A 24,634-nucleotide genomic window follows, 5' to 3' on the forward strand; every position below is an offset into this window, starting at 1 on the left:
AATTCTGTTTATTAGCTTTCTTATTTAAAAGGAAGCTTATGATAATCATCCCAGGGACTGGGCATAGTGGCTCACACCTGTAATCCTAGCACTTTGGGACGCCAAGGCAGGCGGATAGTTTGAGGTCAGAAGTTCAATACTACCATGGCCAACATGGTGAAATCCCATCTCTACTAAAAATACAAAAATTAGGCAGGCATGATGGCAGGCACCTGTAATTCTAGCTGCTCAGGAGGCTGAGGCAGATGAACTGCTTGAACCTGGGAGGTGGACTTTGCAGTGAGCCAAGATTGTGCCACTGCACTCCAGACTGGGCGATGAAGTGAGACTCCATCACAAAAAAAGAAAAAAGAAAAAAAAATTGTCCTAGGAAAAAGGCTATTTGTCAGTCCCTGTCTCTGTTATAATTGCTTCATCCAAGCTTGTCTTTATGACACCCCAGGACCCTGAAAGCTTCCTGAGACCACCTCTGAAACTGACAAGGGCTAAAGCACTAGAAATACTATTGGACAGTGACTCCCTGGAGTTACCTCTTTGTGTGAGCAGAGGTCTCATGCAAGAAAAAGCATTACGTATTTGGGTGACATGGAAGATAAGGCAGGAAACGGAACAGATCAAGGCTGGGAATGTCACCAGGAAATAGATAAAGTACTTTACCTGGAAAATGAACGATTTTGTTTTGTTGTTTTGTTTTGTTTTTTGAGATAGGGTCTGGCTTTATCACCCAGGCTGGAGTGTAGTGGTGCAATCACAGTTCACTGCAACCTTTACCTCCTCAGCTCAAGTGATCCTTTCACCTCAGCCTCCCAAGTAGCTGGACTACAGCCATCGGCCACCATGACCGGCTGATTTTTGTAATTTTTTTGTAGAGATGTGGTTTCACCCTGTTGCCCAGGCTCATCTCAAATTCCTGGGCTCAAGCAATCTGTCTGCCTCAGCCTCCCAAAGTGCTGGGATTACAGGCATGAGCCACCGTGCCTGGCAAACTGAAGTATTTTAGAGGCTAGAGTGACAAGATCAGATACTTTGGGAGTTATGACACAGATAATGAGGGCCTCAATTAAGAAGATGGCAGTGTAAATGGATAAGAGGGGCAAGAAGATTATGTTATTGTTATTGATTACATAACGATTACATTAGGAGGAGGAAGAGGTGGAAGTACTAACACTATTGAGGGCCTACTCTAAGTTACTTCAGTGAAATCACTCAGTCCTCACAACAATTCTATGAAAAACATACTATTATTTTTATTTTAGATTTGAGGAAACTGAGACACAGAGAGGTTAAATAACTTGCCAAAGGTTGTCCATTTAATAATGGAGGAACATAAGAGAAATTATTTAGAAAGTAGAATCCAAAGTATTTGTTGATGGTCTTAAAGAGGGGGATGAGACCAATCTGTCACCCAGCTCCTCTTCTTACCTCATAGCTTCCAATGGAACTGAGGTTACATTTTGTTTACTTGGAGTTCATTTTCAACCCCATCTCCTTCATTCCTGAACAGTAATGTAGTTTATGACCTTTCTATAATCACCTCCTCTTAATAGTAGCAGAGGATTTCTTTCAGGAATCCAAAATTCAGATCGAGACTCACTAACCTTCATCAAATACAGCAAAAAGTAGTACAAATGTGTGCAAGGTCTGTGTCCTTTCCTTGGCCAGACTCCCTGAAAAAGAAGCGAAAGCATTTATCTTCTATTTTTAAAATTCCACTGTAGGAAATTGTCACTAGGACGAGACATGTCTTCATCAGTTACTTGAGAGTAAGAACAAATGTCGTCTTTTGTCTCTTGTTAACTTTGCTATACTAGTGTTTCTAAAACAACCTGGAACAAAGAATTTTTTTTTTTCAAATTTGGTGAAGACCACTACTTGTGTAAAACACACACAAAAATTAATTACTAAAAAAGATTAAAAACACATACAAAATACAAGCCCTCACACACACACACATCACAGAGAAAAAGAAAAATTACAGCAATAGTACACATTGCTTCTGAAAAAAATGTGCATATAGGCAATTAATATAGAGAATTTCTATTATTCTTGTAACTTTTTTCACTTCTGCAACTGTAAATTAAACGTTTTGAGTAAAATAACAATTGTCCATATTGAACACCTATACAGTAGGCCACAGTGCTTCTATATATACTCACATTTTAAGTGAATACCACCTATAGCAATAGCTAAAGTTTTTAATGGAACGAATATTATGCTTCATGCTTTAACTATTGAGCTTGTTGGGTATCTTTCTTTGCATTATATATATTTTAACTTGACTGGAAACTTTTGTTTGCAGGCTTATTTTGAGTAGAAAGATTTTTGTTTATGACATTTTTCATTTTTTTCTCTCTTGTACCAAATCATTCTCAGTAAACTGACACAAGAACAGAAAACCAAACACTGCATGTTCTCACTCACAGGCAGGTGTTGAACAATGAGAACACGTGGACTCAGGGAGAGGAGCATCAAACACTGGGGTCAGTTGGGGGGGCTAGGGGAGGGACAGCTGGGGGTGGGTATGGTAGGGAGGGATAAAATGGGGAGAAATGCTGGATATAGATGAAGGGGGAATGGAGGCAGCAAACCACCTCGTTATGTATGCACCTATGCAACAACCCTGCATGAGCTGCACATGTACCCCAGAACCTAAAGTAAAAGTTTAAAAAAAAAAGAAATAAAAATTAGCTTGGACTAAGAAAGTAACAAAATGTGTGCTGCTACTCATCAGCCTGGGATAGGAGACATAGATAAAGCTAACTGCAGAGTTAACAACACTATTTCTCCCAAGGACACATTGCCACTGTACAAACTCACTGAATGTCAACTATTTTCTTTAATAATTTGTTGCTCAATTGAGTTGTTTGTTCTCTGAATTTACAGCCTGTCAGAAATGTTCAAAATAATAGCAATAAGAATGAAGCATCCCATTCTTTCCTAAATTACTTTGACACAAAGAAGCAGCTCAATTTAAAGCTCAAGCTTCAGGTAAGGGCTGCCTGCACTTAACATTTCATGCCAATGTTAACTTTTTAGTTTTAAGTTTCCACACAACTCTACTTTGCTTCATTTAAATCTCATCTAACCTCCACTGAATACAGTATTTCCCTTTGTTTAGGGAGGTGTCCACAGCCTCTTGTTGCTATGAGCCAATAAATCTGACTTTGTTGAACTATTGTGATCATTGGTTGATTAAGCAAAAGATGTGTTCACTATTGTCTATCTAGCAAATCATACCCTGGAATGGAATTTTGGAGATACTGTCCCATGGAAACCTTGAGGGTATTGCAGATTCTCCCAGTGAACCAAGAGAAAACTTAGTTCAGTTCCTATTCTAAGACTGGGTTTGCTTTCTCCTCTTCTAGGAACCCGAATTTCCACAAAGCCATGGCCGCAAACAGAGTGGGCAGCAGCTGTGCTCAGCTCTCTTTCAAGTGAAGAGGAGCCCAACTCTATGATATGGGCTCTTGGTCGTCCACCTGGCTCCAGGTCCTTCTGGTGGGGAGCACTATTTATTCTTCTCACCCTGACCCAGATCTCAGCTGGCCTGTGGTTTCCACCCCTTTTAGTGCTCACAGTTCCTGTTCTGCTTTTGGTCCACATATATTTACGTTCTTTTTCAGCTTGACCATGCCTATTCAATTTTCTCTATTTATGGTTTACCTATCTTTGCTGTTGCGTTTCAGCAGAGGTCAGGGTTGAGGTGGAGGATGGAAAAATGGCTAAGCAGGAAGACCCTGTGCCATCTTTATCACAAGTAGTGGATTAAAAACTTTAGAGACTCTATAGTGTGATACTTGTGATAAAGATGGCACAGGGTCTTCATCCTCAGCAAACTGACACAAGAACAGAAAATGAAACACCGCATATTCTCACTAATAGGTGGGTGATGAAAAATAAGAACACATGGACACAGAGAGGGGAGTACTAAACACTGGGGTCTATTGGGGGAAAAGGGGAGGGCCAGTGGGAGGGGGAGGTGGGGAGGGATAGCCTGGGGAGAAATGCCAAATGTGGGTGAAGGGGAGAAGAAAAGCAAAGCACACTGCCATGTGTGTACCTACGCAACTGTCTTGCATGCTCTGCTCATGTACCCCAAAACCTAAAATCCAATAAAAAATTAAAAAAAAAAAAACTTTAGAGACAAATTTAAAATATATAAAAAGCTGTCTTAAAATGTTTTAATTATTTTAATATAAATTTTCTGTTATCATATAGTGAAATTAGCTTTTCTTTTTCTTTTGGTGTATATGTCAATAACTTTTAACAAACATATAAGCTCATGAAACCCCACCATCATCAAGATACAGATCCATTTCAATATCCAAAAAGAACTCCCTCCTGCTATGCCTTTATAGTGTACATCTAATTTTATAAGAAACTGCCAGAGTGTTTCTCTGTCAAATAGACAGATTGCCATTCTGTTTTCCAGGATGGCTATACCACTGTGCATTATGAGACTTTCTGCTGCTCTGATTTTTTTAAAATTAATTTTATTTTTTATTTTTTTGAGACGGAGTTTCACTCTTATTACCCAGGCTGGAGTGCAAAGGCGCAATCTCGGCTCACTGCAACGTCTGCCTCCTGGGTTCAAGCAATTATCCTGCCTAAGCCTCCCGAGTAGCTGGGACTACAGGCGCGCACCACCATGCCCAGCTAATTTTTGTATTTTTTAGTAGAGACAGGGTTTCACCTCGTTGACCAGGATGGTCTCCATCTCTTGACCTCGTGAGCCACCGCGCCCGGCCTCCCAAAGTGCTGGGAATACACGCGTGAGTCACCGCGCCCGGCCTGCTCTGATTTCTTGACAGCATCCTTGGCAATTTTATATTATTATTTTAGCTATTCTAATAGATATATCACTGTTGTTTGAATTTGCATTTCCCTAATGGTTAATGATGTTGAACATCTTTTCATGTTTTGTCCGACACCATTAAGAGAAGAAAAAAACAAACTTAGAATGGGAGAAAATACTTGCCAATCACATAACTGGCTAGGGACTTACATCCAAAATGAATTTCACATTCAGACTTAAGCTCCATCCCCAAGCTATCTCATTATATATGTGTAAATATGCCACTATCTGAAATCGGAAACATTTTTGGTTCCAAGCATTTCAGTTAAGGAATACTCAATCTGTATTTTGCATGCAGATATTCACCTGCTTCAGCATCGTTTATTGAAGAGACTATTCTTTCCCCCATTGAATGGTTTTGGCACCCTTGGCAAAAATCAACTGCTCATAGATATGTATATGGGTTTCTTCCTGTACTCTCAATTCTGTTCCATTGATCTCTGTGTGTACCCTTATGGAAGAACCACAATATCTTGATTACAGAATCTGTATTCTTGTTTACATCATATGTCCTTTTCCATCCTTATGCTTGTAACCTACCTATATCATTTTTTTTGAAATGAGTTTCTTGTAAACAAAATATAATTGGTGTTTTAATCCAGTGTGCTAATCTCTGTTTTTAATTGGTGTGTTTAAGTCATTTGCACTTAATATAAGAAGTATTGATATGTTTAGACTTAAGCCTGTAATTTTATTATTATTTTCCTGCTGCTTCTCTCTGATTTTCATTTTTCCTTACTTGCCTTCTTTTGAGTTATTTGAACATTTCTGATATTCCATTGTAATTAGTTCACTGTGATTTTTTAATTATATCTCCTTGTATTATTTTTTATTGGTTGCTCTAGGGATTACAAAATACATACTTAACTTTTCACTATGCACTTAGAATCTACATTTTACCATTTGAATTGGAATGAAGTTGAATGGACCATAAAGCTTTCCTTACCCTCCTCTTGTTATGCTATGGTTCTTTTATATATTATATCTACCATACATTAAAAAACCTATCTCACGATGTTCTATCTTTGTGCTCAACCATCAGACATTTTTTTTTTTTTTTTTTGAGACAGAGTTTTGCTCTGTCTCCAGGCTGGAGTGCAGTGGCGCAATCTCGGCTCACTGCAACCTCCGCCTCCTGGGTTCAAGCGATTCTTCTGCCTCAGCCTCACGAGTATCTGGGATCACAGGTGCTCACCACCACGCCCGGCTAATTTTTGTATTTTTAGTAGAGACGGGGTTTCTCCATGTTGGCCAGGATGGTCTCGATCTCTTGACCTCGTGATCCACCCGCCTTGGCCTCCCAAAGTGCTGGGAATACAGGCGTGAGCGACCGCACCCAGCCCATCAGAAATGTTTTAAGGAATTCTGTGAGCTGTGGTTTCAGTGTCAGATCAGTTTTAAAGCCTTTGCAGTGCCATTGAGTCCAACCCAGTGGTCAGTGTGGTACTTGAGTCTCAGTTCTCACAGTCTTCAGCATGCTAATTAGGATTCCATCCAGGTATGTGTGGGTTGGGGGTGAATCCAGGAGTTAATGCACAACTTTATGGGTTTACTTTCCTGGGATCTTTATTCTCTAAATCTATAAACTTTGTAGTTTTGTGAGCTCCCTTTTTTGGTTTTCTAACCAGGAACTTCCAACTTCCACAACTACATCATAGCTAAGGCCGAGCAACGGAAGAAGAAAGAGAGAAAAGTAACGTGTATTTGCGCCAATGTCTTAGACCCGTAGCTCTACTGAATGAAGAATAATGTGTCCTTCCCTACGCTTTTGCTCCTGCAGGCTTCTGTTGCCAGCCACTGTCATTGCCACAAGCAATCTGGTACTGAAGCTGGAGAGAATAGCGGAAAAGAAGACAAAAACCCTAGGGGATTTCCCGTCTCATGCCCTCTGAGCATTAAAAAAGAGTACTCACTTCTAAGTTTCCAGTTATGTTTTCATTAAGATTAAGGAATAGGAGAGTGGGGAAAAAGGTATAATCCCCCACCAGTTGGGTAATACTTTGAATTCTGGTGCCTTTTCTCTATATACTTGTTCTATTTGCTTTTTAGAATTTTTAAATATATGGGCTTAGCATTTTGTCAAGGTTTTATTGTTAAGTTCAATGGGAAATAAAGGGTGCGTTTATACATTTTACTTGGAACTAGAACCTCTGTTGACTCTAACTCAACTCTGTGTCAAAGAGTTATTTGGGCTTTTAACTTATTTCTTTATATGTCTTATGTAAACAGTAATGTTTTGATGATGTCATTGTTCCGTTAGCCTTTTGACTCCATAAATAACACACTGTGGCTTTGGCACTTTCTCGTTAGTTATGACTGTGAAACTGAACCCAGTACATGAGAAATCATGCTTTCACGTGAAACTGTTATAGAATACAAACCTTTCTCATCTTCCGCTCCCTGCTCCCACCTTTTTTTGAATCACATTCATCATCACCATTCAGAAAGAGTATGGTGACTCCTGTTAATAAATTATTTGCCAAAAAGAAATAAATTCTTTGCCTGTTCCCCATCAAAAGCTGGAATTCCCCCTATAGACTGGCCTTAGTGATGCATTCTAACTCATAAAATGTTTGTTAATGTGAGTGATTTCTGAGGTTAGCTTAGCAGGTGAAACAGCTTCTAATGGGCTCTTTCAGGACCATATAAGAAGTCTGGCTACCCATGTGAGAGAGACCATGTGAATAAAGTCACCTTTGGGATGGTTTCAGTCTGGCCACTGTTTGATTACAGCCTCATGAGAAACAGACTATCAAGTGAAAACACTCCCAAATTCCATGAGACCCACAGAAACCATGAGAGATAATAAATGATTGTTGTTGTTTTAAGCCACTAAATAGTGAAGTTATGGCCGGGTGCGGTGGCTCAAGCCTGTAATCCCAGCACTTTGGGAGGCTGAGGCTGGTGGATCACGAGGTCAAGAGATTGAGACCATCTGGTCAACATGGTGAAACCCCGTCTCTACTAAAAATACAAAAAATTAGCCGGGCATGGTGTTGCGCCCCTGTAATCCCAGCTACTCGGGAGGCTGAGGCAGGAGAATTGCCTGAACCCGGGAGGCGGAGGTTGCGGTGAGCCGAGATCGCGCCATTGCACTCCAGCCTGGGTAACAAGAGCGAAACTCCGTCTCAAAAAAAAAAAAAAAAAATAGTGAAGTTATGCAGTACAAGGTAACTGAAACAAGAAAAAGGTACAGTGAAGCTGATTTCACCATAAAAAAATAGGATGAAAGGCAGGGCACAGTGATTCACACCTATAATCCCAGCACTTTGGGAGGCTGAGGCGGGCAGATCACCAGGTCAGGAGTTCGAGACCAGCCTGGTCAATATGGTGAAATCCTGTCTCTACTAAAAATACAAAAAAACCCCCAAAAAACTAGCAGGGTATGGTGGCGTGTGCCTGTAATCCCAGCTACTTGGGAGGCTGAAGCAGAAGAATTGCCTGAACCCAGGAGGCAGAGTTTGCAGTGAGCGGAGATTGCACCACTGCACCCCAGTATGGGCGACAGAGTGAGACTTTGTCTCCAAAAAAAAAAAAAAAGAATAAACAAACAAAAAAAACAAATTATGTAAAATTTACTTCCATAATTTACTTTATGCTAAAATATAAATTAAAAACAAGTTTAAAATTTTTAGAATATATTAATTTAATCTAAATTAATTTTCAATAACATATATAAATAAATGCTGACTTTTCTTAGATTTTTATATGCTTTTGGTTTACAGATGACAAACTAACCACCTGAACTAGTCTATATGCCATTGATCACACCCTTGGATATGTTCACCTCCATGAAGCTTTCAAGGAACTTAGCACGGTTTGCAAAAGCAGAGGATAGTAGAAATCACTACTGATAAAGTCCACAGATTCGAAGAGGAAAATAGCAATGCTTTGAGAGGAGAGATTTAATTCTGGAACTCAGTTGCTTCTAATCCCAGCTTAGAGTTTATTGTGGTTATATAGAATGCATATCTGCTTCTCTCAGAAACTGGATTATTCTTTCCATGAGCATGATACTAAAGACGGCTTTTTCAGGTGAAGGAATACAAATGCTAGCTGTTAGAGATAGATTCGGTTGATTGTACTTCTCTGCTTATTTCATCTCAATCCTACCCTTTCATACACTTACCTTCTCTACATACTAACAGGGCTCCAATGAGGCCTGAATTCAAGTCTTTCACCAGGTCCACGTGAGAAAGATATGAGTAGGTAAGGCACAGTGGGTCAGAAGCCATTGGACCATTCTCTTTCAGGACATGCCAGACATATGTATGGCTCCCACCAGGAAAGACTTTATCATCTTCTTTCTCCCTCTGAGTGGTCTGATCATCATATTCAGCTCCTATAGCGAGAAGAAATAAGATTGTCCTTTCTATACCCATTGTCCACTCAAAGAAACATGTCAAGTTTATTGTCACCAACAGATTCTACACAGACTTTTTGCATCTTAATTTGAAAAACTAACAAGCAGCAGCCACAAGTGGGGAGAACTCCACATTCTGTTAAACAATAAAATTGCCTCCATTATTGCATCTTTTTGCCTAATTCAACAACAAATATACTTTTGATATGTACTTTGTCACAGACGCATTGGTAGGCACTAATGAGGGTCAGGAAAGGGTAAGAAAGAGAGATTTAAGAAAATTTCTTAAACTTGGTTCTTTCCTAGAGGGATGACACTATGTTTGGTGGAGGACACAGACATATAAAGATATAATTATAATGCCATGTGGAAATATTCAGTAACGCTTCATGAAGGAGGTGGAATTTGACATGAATCTTAAATTGGTTTAATCTCTCTTTTTAATAAAGCAGATCACATTGATCTTGTATCCAGTGAAAAATAATGTGTAACATTCAACTTGTGTAAAATTCTCCAAGGAAAAGGAGATTCCTACAGGCTAATTTTGGTAACTTCCCTTTGTTAGCATATAAATGACTATATGGGGATGTTTGTGTTGAAAAGTTTAAATTTTACACTAGTTTTCTTATATACTTTCAGTAATTATTGAGTCTTAATATTAGGCTAAAAACTATAAAATATTATGTTCAAGATTATAATAAAACAAAGAAGTTTTTAAAAAGATATATTTGCATTCTTTTTCATGTGCTTAATATAAAGAATGTAATATTTTCATGAGTGGATGTTAGAAACTTATTCTTGGCATTGCATTGCTACTTTCACTTTTTTCTTTCAACACACTTTTTATGATGATACCTTTTAATGTACATTAAAAATTTCATGATAGTCCACTCCTACATACTTTAGAAGTCAACTTTAAAAAAACACAGTTTCCCACATAAACAAAATGACACTAGCACACCTGACCCAGTTAAGAATAATTCTTAATATCACCTAATATCGATGCAATATTCCAATTTTCTTAATTGCCTCAAAGGCATCCTTTCTAGCTAGTTAGTCCAAATCAGAATCCAACCTGAGACTGCACATTGCATCTGGTAGTCTCTTTTAGTATGGAGTAGTCCCTTTTTTGTGACACTCATTTGGTGAAAGAAATTTGGCTTGTAGTCCTGTAGAATATCCCATGCTATTGAATATACCTAAGTTCTGATTAGATTCAAGTTGAATAAGGTTTTTGGCTAAAATATATCAAAGATGATGCTGAGTCCCTCATATTGTGCCATATCAGACGCAGATAATATATGGCCATCTCACCCTTAGTGACACTAAAATTGACCTGTGGATTACCCTGATACCTCCATTCTAAAGTTAAGATTTCCACTTACAATCAGAAATAAATCTCTGGGATATTATTTTGGCACCATACAAATGTCAAATTCCACATCAGCAATTTCCTAATGGTTGTAACATCAGCTGGATTTATTTGAAGCCAGTCCTAGACAGGATATCCTTCCATTTATGAGTATTTAAATCTGTATCTCTATTATATAAGGGGTATTTTTATAAGTACTGCATGCTAACCGATTGCACCACTGGAGCTACATAAGGGTTCTTTTTAATGTGATCATTATTTTTTCAATGATCAATTGCTTTGAACTTTGACAATGAGATCCCTTTCCTGCTAGGCCCATGGAGGGGTACAGACTGTATGTAAAATGTTTAATTTCATAAAATAAATAAAGCAAAGACGACAAAGTGTTAAGATTTGGCAAAGTGAGATAATGGGCACATGTTTGTTTGCTATATTAACTTCTGTATCTATCTGTTTGAAATATTTCATTAGGAAAAATATGTCCCTTTTCCTAAGACTCAAGACTCAGGTGGTGGTGGGGGCAGGGGTGGGGGCACATGTTGGAGTTTCTATGAGAGGCTAAGAATGTGTGACACATTATGGCTGTCTTGGGGAGAGGGAGAGTAAACGGATTAGGGGAAATGTAGCAGTGGAATGGCCAGGCAAAGCTGAAGTCCCACTTGAGGTGAGATACCATTCAGTGTGATTGTGTGATTTTTATTTCAGCTATGTCCATCCACTTGGTTGTTGGTAGAATAGGTGGAGAATAGATTTAACCAATGTAAGTGACTCTTCCTCTCCAGGAATGGGTTGGACCTAGTTTTTCTTGGACAGAAGAACTTGGCCAAATCTGAGATGAGCCACTACATCTGGAGCAGCAACTTCAACATACACTAAACATTTCACTGGAAGTGTACAGGTGAGTATTGCTCGATAGAAACATAATGCAAACCACATATGTAATTTTAAATTTTCTAGTAGTCACATCAAGAAAAGTAAAAAGAAACAGGTGAAATTATGTTACTAATGTATTTTGTTTAACCTAGTATATCCAAATGTAAGCATTTCAACTTGTACTTATAAATGATGAATGAGATATTTTTAGTCTTTTTCGTACTTAGCCTTTGAAATCCGGTGTGTATTTTACAGCATGTTGCAGGTAGGACTCACCACACTTCAAGTGCCTGACAGCCTGTGGCTACCACTTGAACTGTCCAGTATAGACTCTATGGTTGGTGTCTCCTCATCGGATAAGATGTGGCCATTTGGGGGTCCTGTTACCTTTTCTGATGAGTTTAACTTGAGCTGGATTTAAAAATATTACCTCCCCATAATTGTGATTTTAAAGCTTTTATCTCTTCCTGATGTCAGCAGAAAAGAAAAACATAAAATTGTATTGGCCGCTTTTTTCTCCACCAATCTTTGGAAAAGGTCCTCAATGTTGACCTATGATTATATATAACTCTTTAAGATATAGCCAAGTCCAGATCCTCCAGATTTGCCATGGCTTCCTGTCTCTGATTATACACCTATGTGGTTGAAGTAGGATCAGTGGTATAGAAGGAGCAGTCCTTATCTCTGGACTGATCAACTGTGGCCAAGGAGGTGGGAAACCTAAGTCAACTGCTCACCCCTAGATCAATCACTGTGGCTAGGGAGGCACAGGCATTAGAAAATGGCAGGCTCTCTTTGAAGTACATTCAAAAAAGCAATTCCTAGGGGGTACACAGGTGAAGAATGTTTAATTTTAGGAAGAAAAAGTGACTGGTGTTCACTACACACTCATTCTTGTATTGAGTATACACTATAGGGTAGGCAATATATTATATGCTAAGGATATAGCAATAAATAAAATGGATATCCCTATCTTAAGATATTTATATTTATATTCTACTAACTGTTAAGAAACAGGTGTAATGTTCAGTTAGGACCTTAAAAGAGTTGAAAGAATTTTCAATTTCTAAAAATGAGCATTGTTGTGATGAGTTTATGATTTCTACCCTTTATTGACTGCTCTAGGTTTTGAATGACATTAAAATGAGCTCTACAAATGTCTCTGCTCTCTTGCAACTTCTATACTAGCTTGCCCACATCAATCTCCAGACCATGTTCGTTTGTATTAAAGAGGTCTGTGTGACCCAGGTAAAGCAGAAATTTTGGAGATTTGGAGATTTGGAAATTCAGAGCGATATTTCCATAGAGGTAGAAAAAAATACAGTTGTCTATCTCTAATAAAGATTCACGGCAAGCACCGAATAACTAACTCGGGGACAGTACAACTCTATTGGGCTTCACAAAACAATGTCCTTGCTCAGAGACCACTGTAGTGACTAGGTCTCTCAGTTTGGCCCTTCTACCATTGTCATTGGATTGGGCGAGACTGATGCTTCCTCCTGCTTGCTAACTCTTCCACTCAACATCAAGAAATACTGAGATAGAGGCTTCCTTCCCACTCCTGGACCACAATCTGTAAGAACAAGATAAGCCTTGAGCTGCCAGTAGCTATCTTTGCCATCATATTAGAAAAGCCTGCCTGAGAAGGGAACCAAAACGGGTAGCCCAGCTGAAAAGGATGGAAGAAAAATGGCCACAATGCTGAGAGCATCACTTGAATCCTTGAGTCCAGCCATATTTGATTGACTCCATGGAAGTTTTAAGTTCCATAAACCAAATTCGATATTATTTATATGAATGCTTACACTGTAGCACAGTAGTTCAAAGTATAAGTTCTGGAGTTATATGGGGCTAGGTTTGAATCCTGATTCCACCACTTACTAGCTGTACAATCTTGAACTCAATACATGTTAGTCATTATTGTTATTATTATTTTTCTGTAAGTTTGTATTTAAGAGAATGGATCACCTCCAGCTGTGCCACCATTACAAAGGACACACATCTCACTCTTCTATTCCTAGAATGACAGGACAATAGGAGGGTACTTGACTCACCTTCAGAAGCTTTCCAGTAGGATACACCAACAGCATGAAGACTCACAGGATGAGAAGCCATGTTCTTAAGTGTAATGACCACTGTGTCATAAACCTCAGCCTGAATGGTAGGACCCAGCAGACCTGTAAGAATGAGATGTCCACCAAAGGTCACTTGGGGATAGTACTCCAGAAAACCTGTTATTACAAAAGCTAGAGTCAAAGTCACAGTGGAGAAGCATGCCTCTGTAATGATTGATAAAAAATAGTATTTGCTTGTTGCCAACACCAGCTCAACCTCCTGGTTGCTCTGAGGAAAGATTTCTGCCAATAATTCAATTCATTCATTCATTCAACTAGAGTTTCTACTATATTCTAGGAATTGTCTTATGTATTGGACGTGCAGTAGCAAACAAGACAGATCATGGAGATTCTTAAAACATAATAAAGAAATAAATAAGAACATTTCAAGTTGTTATAAATATTATAAAAGAGGGTGGTGTGCTAGAAAATGATGAGGCAGGTAGAGGATACTTTCAGTGTAGTGATCAGGAAGGGCCTCTGTGAGGAGGTGATATTTGAGTAGAGATCTGACTAATGAGAATGCAGGAAGATTTTCAAAGATCTAGTGGAAGGGCACTGAAAGCAAATAAAACAAATGCAAAAGTCCAGAGGCAGAAATAAGCCTGGTATAGTTGAGTAAAATGTGGCTGAAGCACAGTGAATGAGCAGGGAGTAACAGAGAATATGGTTACAAAGGAAACATAACATGTAGGAATTTGGATGTTACAAGAAGTAGAAGAAGAAGACGTGGAACTTGTTTTGCAGGAACAGTCAATAGGACTTGGTCATAGATATGATGCTAGAAAGACAAAAAAAAGAGAGGAAAATTAAGAGCTTTGTTTTATGAATACACTAAGTCTAAAATGCCTATAAACAGTTTGTCGAATGAACTGGATTTAGTGGGATAAAAACATAAAATAGCCTTATTTTTCTTGGACCACTGGTTTTAATTACATTATATGAGATATCTCTTTTCTTGCACTTTGGCTGAGCCCAAATATTTTCCAGTAACGTTCAGGTATTAACAAACAGTATCATTTTTCAGTTATAACAAGTCCTGTCCAGTCTAATCTCAAATTTTTTATGTCTTCTGCAATTGCAAGTTCCCTTCCTTCTCCAGCTGCATTCCGACAGCCCCAGAAATCTGGTCATTTTGTTGGCAGCGTCACTGCTTTCCCACCTTCCTCTCCTAATCTTCCTCCACAATTCACCTTTCTGCCTCTGGACTCTCCAAGGTAGGAACAAGTACAAAGGGGATGGGGGTTAAAAAAAGAGGCACAATGATGAAGTCTTTCTTGGAAGGAGCAGTGATAATGTGGCATTAGTACTCCCTATTTGTGACACATGCCAAAATTCTGCTTTCCTTTCTTAGGGAACTTATGAGTTCTTTGGAGACCTCTCCCTCCCAATTTGGAAACACCCAATATGTACCTGATCTCCCTCCCAATATGTACCTGATCTTGGCATGCTGGTCACTTGTGTCTCTCCTCTGAGATTCTGCTTCTGGCATTACAACCCACATACACTTTTTCTGTTGGGGTTACCTAACCCTGGCAGGAAGACCTCTCAGGTAGACTCTTTGTAACACAAGTCTCATTCAGTGACTTTCCTGGCCTTATACTTAACAATGGCAGTGCAGTTAGCTTATGGCCCACTCTCCCTGCTATTCCATCAGAAGTCCTTTTGGCCTCTGACCTTGAAAGTTTCTCCAGATAAAAACCAGGCAGTAGTCAGTGTCTCCAAAGTTCCATAGGTACCTTTTCAATTCTTCTAAGTAGTTCTCCTGAAGCCTCCTTCATTATAGCTTGACATGAGGGACAGGCCTCTCCCCCCACAGGGGGTAAGCAACACATAAAACACCAAAGTCATACCCAAACCTAAACTCTTTCATAAGTTCAAGGCTGGAGGTGAGTCAGGGCCTACGTGTTGCAGAACCAATTTTGCACTGCTACCTGAACAAGTTCTAAATCGATAGAGTGATACCTCTCTTTAGAATAAGGGAGTACGTCCCACCTGTAATCCTCAGAAACAATTCTAAGACAGAATATGTCCTATCCTAACATGTTATTACATACTTTATTTGACATCTAAATGGGGGTAAGCAGTTGGCATAGACCAAGCAGAGGAAGACAGTCCAGCAAAAAGACAGAAAATGCAGTCAGTGTATTTCCCTATAGGTGGCAGTCAGGGAAACATTCTTTTTGGCAGCTGCCCTTTTTAACTGTAACCTCAAGATTGGGGAATCTGTGATAGAAAATAAGATACCCAATTTCATAATTAGCATTCAATGTTGTTTTTATTACCCATCCAGGGTGGCTTTGGCTTAGCGATGTTGAAGAGGTGATCTGTGAATTCTACAAACACAGTCTTTTTGTACATGACTGAGTTGTTGAATGGAAAAGATCTTGGCACTCTAGGAGGAAATCTGTGTGAAGAAAGGAAAAAAATCATTCATTTTGGTGGACACTTCAAAAAGCAGCTGGAAGTAATGCTTCCATACTATTCTTTTCTATTATTAACAAGGCAAATTTGAAGTTGTAGATAAATCCCTAACATCCATTAAACCAAAACACTGTTTTCACAAGTCAGCTAATACATTAGGTGCCATATGATAATATAAATCATAAAGTCAATACCCATACACTGCATTAGCCAAAAATCCTTTGCCAAAGCAATAGTGACTACATGCTTCAATTTCATGTCTAAAATAGACTGTAACTTTCACCTAAGAACCTTGTATTCAAATTTTGTCAGCATGTACCTGAAATTATACTACCCTCCTTAGGGATACCAGGAGTATCACAGAGAAAATTACCTTTCAGCAGACTATGTATACTGAAACCTACTAGTGCCAGGAGCTGTAGTTCAGAATCATCCTACATTAATGCTCATTCTTGTCTCCAGTCAGATACTGCCAATTACTCATTTATTTATGAACCAGTAGTCAGTGTCTCCAAAGTTCCATAGATACCTTTTCCAGTCTTCTAAGTGGTTCTACTGAGCCTCCTATAGCTTTTCTATAATCAGAAATTATATAATTATTTATATAAATGTTCCTAAAATGTTATTATTTGCTTCCATTTTCAAAATCCTTTTAAGCCAATGCTGGTTCACAACTTTTCCTCTCTCCCTGCCTGACATTTTAGCATGTCTGGGGGCCTCCTGAGGCTGAAGACAAATCAAAAGGACCAATGCAAATATTGGTGAATAAGGGACATTGGCCCCAAGTAAATAGGTAGAAATTACAAAGTGGTTGAAGGTTACTATCATCTTTACTCAGTAGTTTCATGTGCTGATGAGTTTTGCACGCCATGGAGCAGTTCTGCAGCTTTCTCTGTGCCACAGAGAGCCTCTCTTCCTGACTTTTAGGCTTCTGGATATTTAACTTTTATCTCCCATCAGATTTTACCAATGGTGTCATTTAAACAAGCCAAAGGCACAACACATGGCCATTTGGGTAATTAAGGCTTAGGTGGAGAAAGCAAGTCTCTTGCCCTGGAAAAAAGCTTTCATGTGTAGATCTAAAACTGAGCATTTGCCCTGCACAGATGTACATTGATTCACTTATGAACTATATAGTACATGCCACTGTGCCACACACCAGACATAAATATGGAAAATGTGAAGCAGTTGTTTGAATCTCATGTCTTACTGACTCTCAGGGGCTTTCGAAAAGTGGTAGATGTATAGTTGTATGTATGTTGTGTTGCCTCCGGTGCCTCTGTTTTGTTCCATTGGTCTATATCTCTGTTTTGGTACCAGTACCATGCTGTTTTGATTACTTTGATAAACCTGACAAAAACAAGCAATGGGGAAAGGATTCCCTGTTTAATAAATGGTGTTGGGAAAACTGGCTAGCCATGTGCAGAAAGCAGAAACTGGACCCCTTCCTGACACCTTACACTAAAATTAACTCCAGATGGATTAAAGACTTAAACATAAGACCTGGCACCATAAAAACCCTAGAAGGAAATCTAGGCAAAACTATCCAGGACATACGAGTAGGCAAGGACTTCATGACCAAAACACCAAAAGCATTGGCAACAAAAGCCAAAATAGACAAATGGGACCTAATGAAACTCCACAGCTTCTGCACGGCAAAAGAAACAGTCACTAGAGTGGATCGGCAACCAACAGAATGGGAAAAAATTTTCGCAGTCTACCCATCTGACAAAGGGCTGATATCCAGAATTTACAAAGAACTCAAGCAGATTTACAGGAAAAAAACAAACAAGCCCATTCAAAAGTGGGCAAAGGATATAAACAGAAACTTTACGAAAGAAGACATATATGAGGCCAACAATCATATGAAAAAATGCTCATCGTCACTGGTCATCAGAGAGATGCAAATCAAAACCACACTGAGATACCATCTCACGCCAGTTAGAATGGCGATCATTAAAAAATCTGGAGACAACAGATGCTGGAGAGGATGTGGAGAAAAAGGAACACTTTTACACTGTTGGTGGGAGTGTAAATTAGTTCAACCATTGTGGAAGACAGTGTGGCGATTCCTCAAGGCCTTAGAAATAGAAATTCCATTTGACCCAGCAATCCCATTACTGGGTATATATCCAAAAGACTATAAATCGTTCTACTATAAGGACACATGTACACGAATGTTCATTGCAGCACTGTTTACAATAGCAAAGACCTGGAATCAACCCAAATGCCCATTGATAATAGACTGGATTGGAAAAATGTGGCACATATACACCATGGAATATTATGCAGCAATCAGAAATGATGAGTTCGTGTCGTTTGTAGGGACATGGATGAATCTGGAGAACATCATCCTCAGCAAACTGACACAAGAACAGAAAATGAAACACCGCATATTCTCACTCATAGGTGGGTGATGAAAAATGAGAACACATGGACACAGAAAGGGGAGTACTAAACAGTGGGGTCTATTGGGGGGAAAAGGGGAGGGCCAGTGGGAGGGGGAGGTAGGGAGGGATAGCCTGGGGAGAAATGCCAAATGTGGGTGAAGGGGAGAAGAAAAGCAAAGCACACTGCCATGTGTGTACCTACGCAACTGTCTCGCATGCTCTGCTCATGTACCCCAAAACCTATAATCAAATAAAAAATAAAAAATAAAAAAAATAAAAAAAAAATAAAAGTGGTAGATGTGAAGCACAAGTGAATGCTCGCTGAAGAAAAGAACCCCACATATCATCCAGTGAGACACTCCCTCCCTTGTCATACATGACAACAATAGTGATAAAGCAAGGGAAAGGAGAGGCAGCTTCTGATTGTAAGTATTCATACGCTTGGAGTAAAAGCCACACCATGCCTCAGATTACCAGGATGTGAAAAGAATAAGGGGTCTGGGCATTTATCACTTGGTTATTTCTTTCTCAACCTTGTGGTGGAATAACAAAAGTCTCATTGTTCCTTTCAGGATCAGACACACTGGACAATCATTTATTCTTGTAAGAAATTTTGCTTTTCCTTTAGTGGGAGTGCTGAGATAGAAAAAGAAAATGCAATCTAAAAATGGTGAAAATGGCTAAATTGGTAAATTGGTGACCCATGTGGATTTTTTTCAATTTTAAAAATTGCAGTAAAATACAGATAACATTTATTATCTTAACCTTTTTTTTTGAGACAGGGTCTCACTCTGTCATCCAGGCAGGAGTGCAGTGGCGACATCCACCTCCCGGGTTCAAACGATCCTCCCACTTCAGCTCCCAGAGGAGCTGGGTCTACAGGTGCACGCTACCATGCCCAGCTAATTTTTTTGTAGGGACGGGGTTTCACCATGTTACTAAGGACGCCACCCTCTTTGGCCTCCCAAAGTGCTTGGATTATAGGTGTGAGGCAACATGTCCAGCCTAACCATGTTTAAGTGTACAGTTAAGTAGTATTAAATACATTCTGGCCAGGTGTGGTGGCAGACATCTGTAACCCCAGCAGTTTGAGAAGCCAGGGCAGGAGGATCACTTGAGCCCAGGAGTTCATCACAAGCCTAGGCAACATAGCAATACCTGGCCTCTACAAATAATAATAATAATAATAACAATAATTACCCAGGTGTGGTGGTGTGCACCTGTGGTCTTAGACACTTTGGTGCCTGGGGTGGGAGGATCATTTGAGCCCAGGCAGTTGAGGCTGCAGTGAGCTATGATCGCAAAAACTGCACCCCAGCCTAGACAACGGAGTAAGATCCCATCTCAAAAAACAAAAAAAGAAATGTGTAATGTGCTCCCATCCACCTATAGATTTAATTTTATGTTGCAAACTGAAACTGTATAAACAGTAAACAATAACTCACACCTTCCCGTCTCTGGCATCCACCATTCTACTTTCCATATGATTTTGACTAAGTACCCAATATAAGTAGAATCATATAGCATTTGTTTTTTTGTGACTGGCTTATTTCACTTAGCATAATATACTCAGGTTTCACCCATGTTGTAGCATGTATCAAAATTTCCTTCTTTCTTAATGCTTTGTGTGTATATACCACAATTTGATCATCTGTTGATAGACACTTGCAGTACTTCCACATTTTAGCTATTGTGAATAATGCTGCTTATAAACATGAAGATCATGGTTAACATTACATGTCAACTTGACTGGGCTAAGAGATGTCCAGATACATGGTAAATCAGTATTTCTGGGTATGTCTGTGATGATGTTTCCAGAAAAGAGTAGCATTTGAATTTGTAGACTGAGTAAAGAAGATCACTGTCTCCGATGTGTGTGGGCATTATCCATTCCACTGAGGTCCTGAGTAGAGCAAAAAGACAGAGGAAGAGCAAATTCACTTTCCCTGTTTGAACTGGGACATCAGCAGTCTTGATTCTGTCCTCTGAGTCAGAACCTGTACTTTTTACCATTGGGATATACATATATACATTGTGTATATACACTCTTGGATCTGTTTCATTGGAGAACCCTAATACGATTGATGTTCTCTTTAAGACCTCATTTCAGTTCTTTTGTGTATACAACCAGAAGTCGAGTTGCTGGATCATATGGTAATTCTGTTTAATTTTTTGAGGAACTGCCCTATTGTTTTCCACAGCAGCTGTACCATTTTTACATTCCCAACAGTGCACAAGGGTTCCAGTTTCTCCACAAACTCACCAACACTCATTATTTTCTGTTTTAGTTTTGACAGTAGCCATCCTAATGGGTGTGAGGTGGTATCTCTTTGTAGTTTTGATTTATATTTCTCTAATGATTAGTGATATTGAGCATCTTTTCATGTACTTATTGGCCATTTGTAGATCTTCTCATTTTTGAATCAGGTTGTCTGTTTTCTTATTGGTGAGTTTTAGGAGTGCTCCATATATTCTGGATAGTAATCCCTTATCTGATATATGATTTGCAAATATTTTCTCCCATTCTGTGGGTTGTCTTTTAACTCTGCTGATGGTGTCTTTTGATGAACATATTTTTAAAATTTGTCTTTTTCTTTCCTTGCCTTTGGTGTCATATCCAAACAATCATTGCCAAGTACAATGTTACAAAGTCTTGCCCTAACTTTTCTCCTGAGAGTTTTACAATTTTAGGCCTTACATTTAGGTAATGGATTCATTTTGAGTTAATTTTTATATGGCATTAGATAAGGGGTCAACTTAATTCTATTTTATGTAGATAACCAGTTTTTCCAGCACTGTTTGTTGAAGACTATTGCTTTCCTATTGAATGGTCTTGCCACCCTTGTAGAAAATCATTTGATCATATACAAAAGGGCTTATTTCTGGACTCCTTATTCTACTCAATTGGTCTATAGGCTGTCTTTTTTTCTTTTCTTTTTAAATTTTTATTTATTTTTAATATATTTATTTATTGCATTTTAGATTTTGGGGTACATGTGAAGAACATGCAGGATAGTTGCATAGGTACACACGTGGCAGTTTGATGCGCTGCCTTCCTCCCCATCACCTATATCTGGCATTTCTCCCCATGCTATTTCTCCCCAACTCCCCACCCCATGCTGTCCCTCTCCTATTCCCCACCGACAGACACCAGTGTGTGATGCTTCCGTCCCTGTGTCCATGTGTTCTCATTGTTCAACACCCGTCTATGAGTGAGAACATGTGGTATTTCATTTTCTGTTCTTGTGTCAGTTTGCTGAGAATTATGGTTTCCAGGTTCATCCATGTCCCTACAAAGAACATGAACTCATCGTTTTTGATGGCTGCATAGTATTCCATGGTGTATGTGTGCCACAGTTTCCCCGTCCAGTCTGTCATCGATGGGCATTTCGGTTGGTTCCAGGTCTTTGCTATTGTAAACTGTGCTGCAATGAACATTCGTGTGCATGTGTCCTTATGGTAGACTGATTTATAGTCCTTTGGATATATACCCAAATGCCCATCATTTGGGTATTTGGGATTGCTGGGTCAAATGGAATTTCTATTTCTAGGTCTTTGAGGAATGGCCACACTGTCTTCCACAATGGATGAACTAATTTACAGTCCCACCAACAGTTTAAAAGTGTTTCTATTTCTCCACATCCTCTCCAGCATCTGTTGTCTCCAGATTTTTTAATGATCGCCATTCTAACTGGCGTGAGATGGTATCTCAATGTATAGGCTGTCTTTATGCCAGTACTACACTATTTTGATTAGTTTGTAGTAAGTCTTGAAATCAAGAAATGTGAGTTCTTTTGGGGCATTGAGTTTTTTACACCTTGGGTTTCCTGACACGGGGGCACCTGCTGAGACATTGGTTATGTTGGAGTCCCTGTTTGGGCACCAGCTATGACAAGTATTATGTTGGGTTACCACCCGAGACCTTGAGATGTTGATTACTACTTGCAGAGATTTGTTTTGCAGACCCTGACTTAGCAATGGATGAATGAAATGTACCTACACACACCAGAGTCCAGCGAACTTGAGTGGGCAAGGGAGGTTGTTAGCTGCTTTTTGCTTGTACCACGTTTTGTGTGCCCTGCTCCCTCCTCATACCTGGGCTGCAGCTGCCAGCCTGGGCAGAGCTTCTCTGTCAGAGCCTCTAATTCCTTTTTAAAAAGTTTTTTTTATGAACATACACCTGATTGCCTTGCTGATCACTAATTACTGGGCAGGCTACGATTTCCTTTTGTAATGATGCTTGCTTAAGACAAGGACCTATAACTGTAGCATTTTCCTTGTTCTTTTTTCTATTCATTGGTTGCCTTTGTGCATGATTTCTCCCTAATTGTTCCTAGAGCTTTACATTTAGCGTGCTCTTTGCCAGTAACCAAGGACTTTGGGAAACAGCAGTTTGAATTAAATACTTCCTTTGTTGCACTGATAACTGCAGTCCCTCGATGAATCCCTAGCCTGAAACACAATCCCTCCCCAAATCTGACAATCCCCAGTGGGTACTAATGACTTATTGACTTCTTGACCTGACTGCGCAGTTTTTTCTTCTGGTTTCTGGGGAGTCCATCACTTTCCTTCTTAGCAGCAATGATCACATGGGTTTGCTCCACATTTGGGCGCCTGCTGTGATGTTTCAGTTGGGTTTCCTCACATGGGGGCACCAGCTGGGGTGTTGATTTTCTTACACCTTGGGTCTCCTCACATGGGGGCATCTGCTGCGGTGTTGGTTATATTGGTGTCCCTGTTTGTGCGCCAGCTGTGATGAGTATTAGGTTGGGGTTACCACCTGAGACCTCAATCACGTTGGGGTCACCATCTGAGATGCTGATTACCACCTGTGGAGCTCTGTTCTGCAGACCTTGACTTAGCAATGGATGAATGAAATGCACTCACAAGCACCAGAATACAGTGAATTTGAGTGGGCTAGGGATGTTTGTTAACTGCTTTTAGAGTGCAATCACAGCTAACTGACCATGACTCCCTGTTTGTCTTTACATTTTTTCAGTATAGATTTAATAACAGAGGTTTTAAGTTAACACCCTTGTGGATAATTAACATGGTTAATGCTTTAATATAACAACTGGCTGCCTTCAGTTTTTTAAAACTTTTATTATACTCTAAGTTCTAGCGTACATGTGCATATCATGCAGGACTGTTACATAGATATCCATCTGCCACGGTGGTTTACTGCATCCATCCCCCATCGTCTACATTACGTATTTCTCCTAATGTTATCCCTCCCCAATCACCCCACCCTCTGCTATTCCTTTCAGGAATGTTTTGTTGTTTTCATTGCACAAGTCTTTCACCTACTTGGTTATGTCAATTCCTAAGTATTTTATTATTTTCTATGCTATCGTAGATGGAGTTATTTCCTTACTTTCCTTTTGAATTGTTTATTTTTAGTACATATAAATGCAACTGATTTTTTAAATGTTATTTACTTTTTTTAGAAACAGGGTCGTGGTCTGTCACTGGAGTACAGTGGCACAATCATAGCTCACTGCCTGTCACTGCAGCCTTGAACTCCTGGGCTCAAATGATCATCCCACCTCAGCCTCCCAAGTAACTGGGACTGCAGGCGTGCACCACAACATCTCACTAATTTTTTTTTTTAATTTTTTGCGACAGGGTCTTGCTATGTTGCCCAGGCTTATCTCCAACTCTTGGCCTCAAACGAACTTCCTGCCTCAGCCTCCTAAAGTGCTGAAATTATAGGTGTGAACCACCATGCCCAGCCACAATTTTTTGTGTGTGTTGGCTTTGTATCCTGCTATTCCATTGAATTGGTTGATTAGTTCTAACAGGTGTATGTGTGTGTGATTGTTAGGGTTTTCGACATAAAAGATTATATCATCTGTGAACAGAGATAATTTTACTTCTTCCTTTCTGATTTGGATGTATTTTATTTCTTTTTTTAATCTAATTGCTCTGGCTAGGACTTCCAGCACTATGTTGAGTAGAAGTGGTGAAAGTGGGCATCCTTATCTTTTTCCTGATCTTAGAGGAAAAGCTTTCAGATTTTCCACCATTGAGTATGATGTTCACTGTGGGGTTTTCATATATGGCTTGAGATAGTTTCCTTTTATTCCTAGTTTGTTGAGTGTTATCATCATGAAAGGGTATGGAGTTTTTAAAGATTTTTCTACATCAGTTGGGATAATCACATTTTATCCTTCATTTTGTTACTGTGGTGTATTACATTGACTGATTTTAGTGTATTAAAACATCCTTGCATTCCAGGCATAA

At 39.4% G+C, this 24,634-nt stretch overlaps 1 protein-coding gene across 5 annotated transcripts in view; it reads right to left on the bottom strand.

Moving 5' to 3' along the window:
* Positions 1–24,634, bottom strand: part of F8 (coagulation factor VIII) — a 187,104-nt gene that overhangs the window by 138,733 nt on the left and 23,737 nt on the right. For 3 of the 5 annotated variants that reach the window (XM_054251006.2, XM_078363718.1, XM_035288840.3), the window contains 4 exons: positions 15,863–15,984; positions 13,518–13,640; positions 8,985–9,197; positions 1,599–1,667 (listed from right to left, as the gene is read on the bottom strand). In XM_054251006.2, the coding sequence (XP_054106981.2) occupies positions 1,599–1,667; positions 8,985–9,197; positions 13,518–13,640; positions 15,863–15,984 (527 nt within the window). The remainder of the gene's footprint in view (positions 1–1,598; positions 1,668–8,984; positions 9,198–13,517; positions 13,641–15,862; positions 15,985–24,634) is intronic. The other 2 variants (XM_078363719.1, XM_078363717.1) reach the window with 1 other exon arrangement.

The sequence above is a fragment of the Callithrix jacchus genome, chromosome X (genome assembly GCF_049354715.1).
Source record: "Callithrix jacchus isolate 240 chromosome X, calJac240_pri, whole genome shotgun sequence".
NCBI classification, from domain to species: Eukaryota; Metazoa; Chordata; class Mammalia; order Primates; family Cebidae; genus Callithrix; species Callithrix jacchus.